The sequence below is a fragment of the Sander vitreus genome, chromosome 9 (genome assembly GCF_031162955.1).
Source record: "Sander vitreus isolate 19-12246 chromosome 9, sanVit1, whole genome shotgun sequence".
Classification (NCBI taxonomy): Eukaryota; Metazoa; Chordata; class Actinopteri; order Perciformes; family Percidae; genus Sander; species Sander vitreus.
The window spans coordinates 30,689,145-30,702,093 of record NC_135863.1 but is presented as its reverse complement, the minus strand read 5'-3'; the positions used below and the strand labels follow the sequence as shown (position 1 = coordinate 30,702,093).

The following is a 12,949-nucleotide window of genomic DNA, read 5'->3' as shown; positions in this document are numbered from 1 at the left end:
TGTAGCGATGGTTGAGGGGAAACCATATCGATACGGGCTGATAGCGGCGGGGCTGTGTGTGTCGGCAGTAGGTCTCTTCATCATGACTCAGGAGCAACCGCACATCTATGTTGCAATGTGCACTCTGGGCATCGCCATGGTGTGTATCGGGACAGCATGGAGCCTCTGCCAGTGCTATCCCAAGGTAGATACAGACTGTGTGCGTGTTTTGGGGGGAAAAAACACTGGAAATAACTTGTGATTGCTGTCACTTCGAAGTTGATTTGGTAATGGAGAGTGTCTGCTTGTTAGGTCATTTTGGCTGATGAGATTCAGGAGAAATGTCTTCAGGATGTGGTGTGTACTGCAGCTGGAGCAAGGTACTGTGTGTCTCTCTCGCTCTCTCTCTCTCTCTCTCTCTCTCTCTCACACACACACACACACACACACACACACACACACACACACATTGTCCTAATAGTGTTCATTCAGGCCTTAATGATTGTCTGTGGTTGGTCTGTGTATCAGGATGCTAAGCGACCATCATCTAGTGGGCAAACATGGCGACAGCAGCAATGTAATGTGTCTGCGGGGGGGAAAGATCTGCACTCTGTAGATACTAATTTTATTATCTTAACAGGAAAATGAATGGTGATGTAATGGAGTAGCTATGGCAGCAGAGGAGGGAATAACAGAAGAGTGGTGAGGACAGGAAATGTGCAATAGAGGAAAAAGGAGACATGGTGGCTTGAAGTTTGTGACTAAAAAGGGAAGATTAGTTGAAAACATATGAGTAATACTCCCCCCCCCCTGTATTGTTCCACAGCAGCCAGATAAAGACATGCATGCTCAGCAAACCCTCCCTTATATATATATATATAATTTTTTTTTTTTAAGTAAGAAAATGAGGACAAAACACTAGAACCAGACTTCTATTTCTGTCTCTCCTGCTCCTCCCCCCTTTTGATTTAATTTTAGGCTTGCTGAGGCTCTGCCAGGTTTCTGTGGCCAAAAGTCAAGTAGCAGCAGACTTCTTCCCGAAGCCCTAAAGAGCCATAGCTGTCCTGCATTGCACCTGATCTGAGGGAGGGACAGCTTCAACAGAGGACTCCTCAAAAAACACTCTGCACGCAGGACAGTGAAGAGATTCTCTGGTGCATTTGTATGACCTTTAACTTTTGAATACATTTTGTGTGTGTTTGTTTTTTGTTTTTGTTTTTTTTACAGCTAATAAAAGTTACTGGTTATGTATCAACTGTATAAGTTGATGTCAGTGTGAAGTTCTTAAAGTTGAATGTATATTGCATGTGTATTCCAGAAGGTGGCACTATTTACTATATCACAGAGAGAGACACTGTGTTTAGTACACTTGGGGGACAGTGAGTGACACTGCATTGACCTACGTTAATTTCATGAAGACTACATTTTTGTCCAAATAAAGTACTTAAATGGGTTCTCCACCAAATTGGTGTCAAGCTCTCTTAAAATTGGTGGGGGTCTTGCGAGAGACAGTGGTCAAAATCAGTGCTAACTTTTAATCTCTAGTATGAATCATGGGTCCCAAAATGCTGGATCCTACAATTCCTATAATGCAACTCAATAGTGTCTTTCATTACACCCTCAACACATTTTTCAGAAAAACCTTTTATTGTGATAATATGCCGTTTTTGTGTTTATTAGCTTCTTTTCAACATTTTTCACTCCGGTTGGAGTTACATAACTCAAATTCACTGGATGCACAACATTAACTTAATTCTCCTACAGTGAAACTGTTGTAGTCAGGACTTCTGCATCCTGCCGCTGCTGGAATGCCAGATGTGCACCACATATTTGGACTCAAAGTTCAATTAAGTTAAACTTTTGCTGCAGAAAATCATAGTGTGTGCCGCTATGGCTAACCCAGCTGCTCTCCATTGGAAATAATGGCCTTGATCTATGCAGTATCAAATTTGCACTTTTGGTGCAAGAGCCATGTTAGCTCAATCCATTATAACTCTGATGACATCATCAGGGTATTTTTCTCAGTCAAAGCCCCTAAAGAGCTATAAGACATTCTGTAACTGTTTAGATAGGCTGAGTAGTAAGCTACTGTATATGGATACTAGTTTGAAGTGAGACACAGAGAGATACAAAGAGAAGGTTTTATAGAGATTTAGGAGTTTTGGCATCATAGCACAAAGTTTAAACAGAAGTGCATTGCAAAGGCATTACAAGAATAGGCTATATTAAAAATAATAATAATAATAAATGAGAGACTGAGCTCACCATGGTCAGCCTCTAGGCACACAATCACGCAAAAACATGGAGTTCATAAACGAGTACTTGCACTTGCATGCATAACTCACATAGTTCATATTATTATAGTGTGGTTCAGGGGGTGCATGAAACATGACTCCTCCACAGTAAGAGGTGTTTTTAACGGAGGACAATCATTCGATACAAAAGCGGTGGCGTGAGCCCCGGAGACGTCAGCAGTCCCCGCCTTAAATTATAAGAATCAATTGTTCGATTTTTTTTTTCTTCTTCTTTTTTTTCCACCAAATCAGAATAGATGGTTGGAGGTGTTATCTGACTGCGAGGACGCGCAGCTGTCGGATGCACCAAAACATCTGGAGAACTCCGACTGGAATCATAACTCTCATTAGTGGATTTGTGTAATTTAATAGTCATCCTGATAATTTGACTGGAAACAATCCGAGCGGTTTTGAAGAATGCATTTCACCTCAGCTTGGGTTGGCTGGGCGCTGTGCTGTTTGTGCGCGTCTTTGGCCGCGAGCGCGCAGGACTACCCCGAGGACGACGAGATGATCCTGGATCTGATCCGCGAGGACGGGACTCAACCTGAAACCGGAGCCGAGCCCGCTGCTGAGTTTCTTAAGTGCAACAAGGTAATAATCAGTGTCAGGGGCATTGAAGTGCGTCTTCTCCAGACTACCAACAGCATACAGCCTCTGAGGTTACCTGACAAGTTTGACGCCCTTATCTCATTATTATGCAGAAATATATTTTATTTTATGATATAGGCTACTATATGTATTTATCTCGATGCTTTTCAGCCTTTTAATTGGGTCAAATAATCCACGAGGCAATATTTACTGATTGGTTGAACCAGCTAAAGCAAAGAAAATAAATGTGATTTTCTATCTATAACAAAGTATTGAGTGACATTAAAAAAAACAACTTTTTGTAAGCATGCCTCGTTTCTCCTGTACGTGCATTGGAACAGAGCACCTGTCCTCTTATGTTCCCTGCGCTGTGCTCCAGGCAGCGTGGCGCATGCCCGGTCAGTACCTGGTCGTGCTGCGTCAGGGGACGCACGACTCTCACGTGCAAAGGACCATCAGGAGACTGAGAGCCAAAGCAGCCAGGAGAGGTTACCTGTTGGAGATCCTGCAGACATACTCTGGAGCTCTGCACGGCTTCCTGGTCAAGATGAGCAGTGACGTCCTTCACCTGGTAACTGCTTCATCTGTGCGCATGCTGCTGCTGTGCTTAACAGCAAACTAACTTACTAACATAGTGGTGGTGAATAAAAGCAGTGGTGTAGTCTAATGTATTGTAGTGGGTATATATACTGTATAGCTTATTGGCCAGAATCTGCCTTTGGGGGGGCAGCATATCATAGTGGGTGGGGTCTGGGTGTCCTCCCCCAGGGAAGTTTTGAGCATCAACGACTCCATTTCCAGTATTCGGATACACTTTTATGAAGCAATTTACGGTGGAAATACCTTTATTTAGCCTATGTGAAGAAAGTAAAACAAAGATGACAATTCAAAATATATCTGAAATATAATGGAAAGTATGTTGTTGCGTGTCATTGGGCATTTTTAAGTGGGTATATGGAAATCCTGGAGCTTTCTTAGTGGGTATACTGCGTATCACGTAGACTACACCACTGAATAAAAGTGTGGTTTCAACTTCTTGTAGGTGATCAATGTGAGGAAAACAGAAAAAGTCTATTAACTTATATTAACATTAGTGTATTTCTTTGTCTCTTTCTAAAATACACAGTTGGCTTTAAAAGTATTTAAAATATTCATCCCTTTGTAGGTTGTATTGTTTTACCTCTTTGAATCACAGTGGATGTAATGAGGCTTATTTGACATTAATCAACAACAATGTCAATGCGAATCAAACACACTAAATTGAGTATAAATAGAAATGTAAAAAATTGCATTACTTATACTGTTATATATTATATCATATTCTATTTAAATACATGGCAAGTAAAACAAGAAACACAGAAAGTACAGTTTTTTTTTTTAAATCTAAAATTTAAAAGATCTATGAGGTAGTTGATGATGTTTTGCGTCATTCAACTGTAGGACATTTTTGGACAACCTGAAAGACATGTCAGTATAGGACCAAGCTTTATCGGAACATACAGTTGCATGTAATCTGGATAACAGTAGATGTCTATATTATGTCTGCGGGTTATATGCCTCAAGGGTAGCATGTAGATGAAGAATAATAGGGGACCCAGGATAGACCCTGGGGGACCCCTCAAAAAAATAGGGTCACAAGAGGAAGAGGCATCTTCAACCACAAAAGAGAAGAACCTGCTGGACAGAATCAAACCAATTTGAGTCACATCACTGATGCCAATGTAGTTTTTCAGATGGTTGATTAATACATCATGGTCCACAGTCAGTATGATGAATAAAATGTCCATCACACCGTAGAACCTTCCTCCACTTTGATCCCTGTCCTAGTTACATCCATTGTGATTGAAATGAAAAAAATAAAAACATTAAAAAGTTCAAGTAGTGCATGGGCAGCTTCATCCTCATCAACTTCTTGTGCAGACTTACTTTTTGCTTTAGAACCACAACTGAAATTTGATCGTGTTCATGCCAGGCGGTGAAGCTCCCTCAGGTCCACTACATAGAGGAGGACTCGTCCGTCTTTGCTCAGAGTGCCCCCTGGAACCTCCAGAGGTTACTGCAGCCTCATGGTGGGACCTCTGAAAACGGAACATACAGGCCACCCAGTGAGTCAGCCACTGTGTCCATCTTTTACACACAAACACACACCTGAAGTAATCACAATCAAATCCACACACCTTCTGCCTTCTGCAGACGATGGAGGGATGGCGGAGGTGTATCTGATGGATGGCAGTGTTCAGAGTTCTCACAGAGAGGTTGAAGGACGAGTGCTCATCACAGACTTCAACAACGTCCCTGACGAGGATGGAGTCAGAGTTCACAGACAGGTTAGACACACCAAAGAATTATTTGCATTGGGTGTCATTGCAGCTTAATAAAAAAAGCTTTCGGGTTCACTTGTATGTCCAACCCTCTCTCCTACAGGCCAGTCAGTGTGATAGTCACGGCACACACATGGCGGGGGTTGTGAGTGGGTCAGATTCTGGTGTTGCTCGAGGCGCCGGTGTTAACCTGGTCCGTGTGCTCAACTGTCAGGGGAAAGGGACCGTGTCAGGAGCTCTGGCGGGTAGGACTCTCACTGATCTGTTGTACTATGGAGATTATGTGTTATCATGACCAATGCCACTCAACATTGTCCACTGCAGTAGTGGACTGTCTGAGGGGCAGGGGTGGAAAAAAATCAAAGGGGCAAGTAAGTAAGTTTTCTAGCATGTAGGACAGTTTATACGGCCCAGCATCACGTTTTCTCCACTAACCCTAGAGCTGTGTTTCTTAAACCTTTTTCAGTAATGTACCATCTTTGAAATATTTTTTTTAACCAGGGTAGCCAAGTACCCCCTGACCAACAACCTTTTAACTGAAAAACACTTAAGGTGCAGTAGGTAAGACTTATAAAACTAACTTTTTGTCATATTTGCTGAAACTGACCCTATGTTCCAGTAGAACTACACGAAGCAGGTCATTTAAAAGAAAATCCAGCTCCTCTAGCTCCACCTACAGCCTGTAGTGAGATTTGCAAAAATCCACAGCTCCCTGTTCAGATGCACCAATCAGGGCCAGGGGGGGGTGTCCAACTGCGTGTCAATCACTGCTCATGCACACGCATTCATTCTCCCTTGTGGGGGGAGGGGCTTAGGACACCGTTTTGGGCTTTAGCAGAAAGGGGGGAGGGACTGAAAAGTTGTTGGTGTTCAAACTTTGGCTAAGTCCTGGATCTTCACCATCCTACCTACAGCACCTTTAAATGCTATTGCAAATGTTTAGAACCAATCACCAAAGTCATCCATTATTGTAGTATAATTATTTTAGGAATTATGCTATGACTGATTTTTTTTAATTTTTTTTTTTTTTAATTACCTATACAATAATATCTCACGTACCCCCTGCAGTAATCCATGGTACCCCTAGGGGTATGGCCCCTCTCTTGGTTAACCAGCAGCATCTTTGCATTTTGTTTAAAGCCTGTTAGATCACTCTAAACCCATTCACAGTAGTCATTTTTGCACGAAAAGCAGGTGTAGAAATGGAGCTGCTGTTGCATAAAATTTGCAAAGGAAACAGGAAAGACCACTACTTCTGCTGCAGAGAGGGTTTACATTTTTCTTGAAACTAAGTGTATTGTCTTTTCTGAACATCCCTCTCCTGTCCTGCCCAGGTATGGAGTATATCCGAGCAACTTTACTTGTCCGTCCAGTGGATGCTGTGGTTGTTTTGCTGCCTTTCATTGGTGGTTCCAGCCGTTCATTAAACGCAGCCTGTCGGGACTTGGTGGCGAATGGAGCTGTTGTCATCGCCGCTGCGGGGAACTACAGAGACGACGCCTGCCTCTACTCACCTGCTTCAGAGCCTGAGGTTACATAATACTTTATCTAAAGAGTCTGATGGATGCATTCACAAACAACCCTTACCTCAACGTCTTGTGTGTGTGTGTGTGTGTGTGTGTGTGTGTGTGTGTGTGTGTAGGTCATCACAGTAGGGGCAGTTAACTCAGCGGACCAGCTCATGTCTCAGGGAGCCGGTGGCACCAACTTTGGCCGCTGCGTTGATCTGTTTGCACCCGGCGATGACATTGTTAGTGCCAGTAGTGACTGCAGCACCTGTTTTACCTCCCGGAGTGGAACCTCCCAGGCTGCTGCACATGCTGCTGGTATGCGCACACACCTAAAGTGAAGACAAAACACGAGCTAAACTGAAAAATAAAGTGATCTGTGTGTTGATGCAGTGCAAGTGTTTATATTTTGATTTGTGCGTGTGTAGGTGTAGCAGCAGTGATCCTGTCGTCCAATCAGAACGTGTCGCCGGTGTACGTCCTGCACATGCTGCTGCATTATTCCATCAGCAACACAATCGACTTACTCTCTCTGTCTGACACACATCGTCTCAGTACTCCAAACCTGGTAGCAGCCATGCCTCCTGCCAACAGCACAAGTTAGTGACGCACAAGACTTTACTCACACACACAGACAGACAGACAGACAGACAGACAGACAGACAGACACACACACACACACACACACAGACACACACACACACACACACACACACACACACACACACAAACGAGTAGTTCACACTGTGTGCCTGTTTGGGTGTGCAGATGGCGAGCTTCTGTGTCGGTCAGTGTGGTCAGAGAGGTCAGGGGTCACGAGTACTGCCAAGGCTATGAGTCGCTGTCGCCGGGGGGAGGAGATGATGAGCTGCAGCAGCTACACTCCTGACGGTGTTCACGCAGGAGAAACCATGACTGTGAGTTTAAACTGCCCTCTCATCACCAAAAAACACTTCAATCTAAGGCCTACTGTTTAAAAACCCTTCCCTCTGTGTTTCCAGGTGAACAGCGGGCAGATGGAGTGCGTTGCCTATAACGCTCGGGGGGGTAAAGGTGTGTATGCTGTGGCGCGTTGCTGTGTGAGTGGTGGTCTGCAGTGCCAGGTCCATGCTAGTCCTGAGCCCGGCCGAGATGCTGAGTGTGTCAGCCCGCAGCACCACCTAACCGGTAAGTCACAGCTACAATCTGCTGTTCTGGCGTGTGGAGTTGAAAGCATTATTTTTGACTTTTTGGGAAATACACTTTTTCGCTCTCTTGCCGAAAGTTAAATGAGAAGATCAATACCACTTGCATGTCTGTCTATTAAATGTGAAGTTAAAGCCAGCAGATGGTTAGGGACTGTGAGAAAATTATTGAGGTGGGGAGAGCAGGCAGAAGTTTATGTTAGACTTTTAAAAAAAAAAAACAAGACCCTCCCTGGGGTTATTAATGAACTCAAACCTGATTTGTAGCTTAAAATGTGAATAAAACAATTATTTTTTCTGTTTTAGGAGTGGAATAAGCTATTGTGGATCCTGAATATGATGGAATAAAAACACATCTGGGGCATGAAAAAAGACCCTCTCCTCCTTTCCGCCCCCCAAAAAAATCAGACTACCCTCTTTTCAGAGAGAAAAAGAAATAGTCCTCCTCTTTTCTGACCCTACCTCCCCCACTTATCATTTCCAAACAGTCCCTTAGCTTAGCATAACGACTGGAAACAAACAAACCTGTGTCCTTATCACATTCCAATTAATTGATTAATTGGTGATGCCAATTTAGAGAGAGCCAGGCTAGCGGTTTACCCCCGTTTCCAGTCTTTACGCTAAGTTAACTGTCTCCAGCTACATATTTAATGGAGATATATAAAAGTGGTATCAATCTTCGGTTACACTGTACTTGAAGGTATCTTCATAAGAGTGACATGACACTGTCATGAACATGTCATAACCAGTGTTGGGGAGTAACAGAATACATGTACCGGCGTTACGTATTCAGAATACAAATTATGAGTAACTGTATTCCGTTACAGTTACAAATTAAATAGTTGGTATTTAGAATACAGTTACATTGTTGAAATCAATGGATTACATGACGATACTTCTGTTTCACGGGTTTATTCACTCTCGCAACTTCATGCATTGGTCACCTTGCTATTTTATAGTTGACGTGCGACTTTACATTCTCCTACGTGCTGATTTACTAGCCCCAGAGCCGTTGAAAGACTGATTAGCCCCGTTTGACATGCTAGCTAACGTTAGCTAAAATTAGCTCATGGTAGCTTAGACTGCAGTTAGATTTTTGTAGTATGCAGTTCGGGACTACAAATACAAAAATCTATCTGCTTGTTTAGGTACACATTCAGCCAGTTGGAACAGAAGAACACACCAGAATAGGGCTGTTAGTAAGCTGGATGTGATGGCCGCATTCCTACACTTATAAAATGAAATTCAATGTGGAAGTAATCCAAGTATTCAATACGTTACGAAATACGTTACAAATTACATTTTTGGGCATGTATTCTGTACGCTGTAACGGAATACGTTTTGAAAGTATCCTTCCCAACACTGGTCATAACCATTATAAACAAGTCATAAACGTTTATGACGCTTCTGTCATTAAGTGTCAGTCGGTTTTTGTCATGACAAGTTATGGTTAGGGTTAGAGTTAGGGTTCATGTGTCATGACCATGTCATGTGTTCATGACAGTGTCATGTCACTCTTATGTAGATACCTTCAAGTAAAGTGTTACCCAATCTTCTCATCTAATTCTTAGCAAGAAAGCGACTAGATGTTTTTTTTTAAAAGAGATATCTGCTGACCTTGTAAGTCAGATGCTGTACTGTATATGAATGCTTTCAACCGAGTACAATCTCTTGATGTGGCTGTATTTAGAATACCTTGGTCAATTATGCCAGTTACCATGGCAATCACCTGAAAGGAGAATGTACTCCCTGCCAACATAAATACCGGCTAGGTGTTGCAGTATAAAACACAGGGTTGTCAAACGTTATAAAATTTGATTGGTTTCTTAGTTTACATTCATTGCCTTAGTGATGAATCCTGTGTGGTGAATGTGTCTGTTTGGTCTGACAATCACTGATGGACAATACTGTCAAAGTTTTGGCTGTTTGAGCTCATTTAAAGGTGCTCTAAGCGATGTTGGGTGACGTTACTTCTTGTTGACGTTCAAAGTATTGTCAAACTAAACGGAGGCTAGCTCGCCCCTCCCTCCTCCTCATCCCGTCCCCTCCCCCTCCCTTCTGCGCACTAACCCCCCCAACCCCCACCCCCAAATCCTTCTCGTCAGTTATTGGCTGGAAGACTGTTTGTTATGTTTGGTGGTGCAGGTTGGCGCAGTTTTTGTTGGCGTTTGTGGAGCCTGGGCTGTCTAGAGAGACCGCGTTTTTTTTACAGTGTGTTCAGGGGACAGGCAGCTAGCAGATAGTGAGGAGATGTTTGCTGTATGTGACCATAAATGTACTAGCTAGGGCTGCTCGATTATGGAAAAAAATATAATCATGATTATTTTGGTCAATATTGAAATCACGATAATTTAAAGGTCCAATGTGTAGGAATTTCTCCCATCTAGCGTTGAGATCATATATCGCAATCAACTCTGTTGCGCCACGCAGTTCAAAGTACGTATTACAGCTACGGTAGCCTTCACGCTTCAAAGAGACGGTCTCTTGCTCTTTTCAATATCCTTTTTCGAAATCATAATCATGATTAAATTTCGATTAATTGCGCAGCCCAGGTTGTAGCCTAAAAAACGTGCGACATCGCTTAGAGCACCTTTAAGCATGTAGCTCGTGTCTCTCTAGGTTGTACATCTCGGTCCACTGCTGAGATCTCATCTGACTCGCGCCCCCATCACGGGGAACGGAAGCGTTGTGTTGTAAAAGACGGGATGTCATCTCATGCCGTGTGCTGCCATTCTCCGTCTCTGGAGTGCCACCTGTTGGAAAACACATCTGCTGATAAAGATCAGGTAAACATTTTCAACAGATAGAAATATCTTCGATGATCACATCCTAAACTTTCCCTCAGGCCTTTTTTACCTGTGTTGCTGCTGTTGTGTTGCAGCTCGAGGTGTCCTGTCCCTCTGGCTGGACTCTGACAGACTGTAGCGCCATCTCTCAGGGCTCTGTCATCTCGTGGTCTGTTGCTAAAGGCAACAGTTGCCATGTCCGCAGTGCCACAGGAGCCGATGGGGCAGCTGGAATCGCTGTCTGCTGTCGCGTCCGACCGCCACCAGACCAGCCCGCTACAACTCCTCAGTGATCGGGTCTCACACCACTTTGATGTCCAACACCTTAAAAAAAACTTTTTTTTTCTCTAATGCTGTCTCTAATGTTGTCATCTTTGTCTGTAATCAGTGATTGTACGCACTTCTGTAACGCCGTTTGTGTGTTTCAGTTTTAGGATTAGATCAAAATATGGTCCAGCACACATTTGTATTAATGCCTTGTGTAACTTATGTTGCCTCATCTAGTAGATTTCTGTCTTGTTAGCTATTTTTAAACCATATAGTTTGTAAAATGTAACCAAATATTTTTGTACCTTTTAAAAAACAATTATGATAAATAGAGCCCTAACGTACATCATTTGTGTGTTTAAAAAAAGGTAAAAAACGAGGCCTATTTTGTTTTTTAACTTCAGGCAGTCCCGTGGAATGTGTTAATGACTTAATGAACTAAATGTAATACACAGTTCCTAACCAAAGGGTATCCAAATAATCAGCCTTTTTGACAGCAGACATTAACATCTCGAGGATTTTCATTTAGATAAATGTCTGTTAAGTCACTATCTATCGGCAAATATGGCCCGCTGATGAAAGTTGCATTTGCAGTATTACGAACTGGGCATCCGTGGCGACATTCCCGGGAAAAATCACAAGCGGCGCACAGTGACGCGTTTTCCATCACCCAGCAGGATCTGGTCCGGCAGAGAGGCTAGGCGGGGCTAATGCAACAGACTCGCCCTTTTACTCACTTATGTGTGGTGTGTCACTACCCTGGAAACCCAATTTGATCAGGTCCTATCCCGACCAATGGGCCTGACCCATCCTGACCCTAATCTATATCGACGACGTTTCATTTATGGTATTGTTCCGGTGCAGCCAGAAGTTCCGCCGGATGTCCCTCACCTTCCGCTTTCTTTGTGTTGCCGTTCTAAACTCCCGTGGATTTGTGAGGACTATGGTTAACTGCTCCTCAGATCTCTGCAGGGTGAATCCAGACAGCTAGCTAGACTATCTGTCCAATCTGAGTTTTCTGTTGCACGACTAAAACAACCTTTGAACGTACACGTTCCACCAAAACAAGTTCCTTCTTGAGTCTATTTTGCAGCGGCATCGTGGCTCCGTCCGGCGCTTAGCACCGCCCAAGACTATTGTGATTGGTTTAAAGAAATGCCAATAAACCAGAGCATGTTTTTCTCCCATCCCGGAATGCTGTGTGGACTAGCCAGACCCTCCTCTGCAGCGCTGTGGAGGAAGGTCTGGCAATGTGAGACTATCCTGACCCTAACCATTCGAGGTCAATGCTTAACCTCAACCATCTTTGCACGTGTAGAAATCAGGTTCCGGTACGGATCAGGCAGCGACACGGTGTACCGCTTTTTTCCGGTCCCGTTTCCAAGTGACTGACGGCGCCACTGTTTGGATTTCTGGAACTGGGAAAACAGAGATCTTCGAGATTGTAACTTTAACAACAGCTCCGTTATATTCAAGAATCCCACTAAGCCATGACGGTGAGAAAATACTGTATGTACAATACCAGGACCCTGAAACTGAAGCAACTAAATGGAATTCAGTCATAATTAATTTTATTTATTTTTTACATGTCATTTTCCTATTATCATGTCAGAATTTGTGTAAAAGGTAGTTGACACACAGGACAGTCAGCGGTTCAGTCAAATCACAGCTTAAACACCCATCAGACCACACGTTTTTATGAGTGTGGCAGAGGAGAGTGTTTTCAGGTCTGACTGTAGGTGAAGAACCAGGCAGCAGCACCGCTGTGATAATCAGCCTGATCTGCAGCTTTATTAATAAGCCAGCTATCTTCTGTTCACTTTGTTTTTGCATTTAGTCTGGAACAGTGGCTGACACAAAACAGGTTAAATAGCTGACTTTATGACACTTTATGCTTGAATAAAACACATCTGTCTGTCCTGAGCATTGAACTGCATTTATGACAGTAAATAAAATAAAAAAAAATGGAGTGAAAAACAGAATGCCATTTAAACCAAAGACACTCATAGGATTTTAATC

General features: G+C 43.2%; 2 protein-coding genes across 2 annotated transcripts; both read left to right on the top strand.

Annotated features, from left to right (window-relative positions):
- Positions 1–7: 7 nt before the first annotated feature.
- On the top strand, positions 8–1,242 carry bsnd (barttin CLCNK type accessory subunit beta). Its single transcript, XM_078258094.1, has 3 exons — positions 8–184; positions 292–615; positions 953–1,242. The coding sequence occupies exons 1-3, from the start codon at positions 8–10 to the stop codon at positions 1,061–1,063; spliced, it is 612 nt and encodes a 203-aa protein (XP_078114220.1). The 3' UTR covers positions 1,064–1,242.
- Positions 1,243–2,449: 1,207 nt separating this feature from the next.
- On the top strand, positions 2,450–11,263 carry pcsk9 (proprotein convertase subtilisin/kexin type 9). The gene is made up of 12 exons (XM_078259651.1): positions 2,450–2,867; positions 3,244–3,435; positions 4,837–4,969; positions 5,058–5,191; positions 5,289–5,430; positions 6,520–6,716; positions 6,828–7,011; positions 7,122–7,292; positions 7,462–7,610; positions 7,695–7,860; positions 10,497–10,663; positions 10,759–11,263. Exons 1-12 carry the CDS (start codon positions 2,691–2,693, stop codon positions 10,954–10,956), a joined length of 2,010 nt encoding a protein of 669 aa, XP_078115777.1. The 5' UTR covers positions 2,450–2,690; the 3' UTR covers positions 10,957–11,263.
- The last annotated feature ends 1,686 nt before the right edge of the window (positions 11,264–12,949 follow it).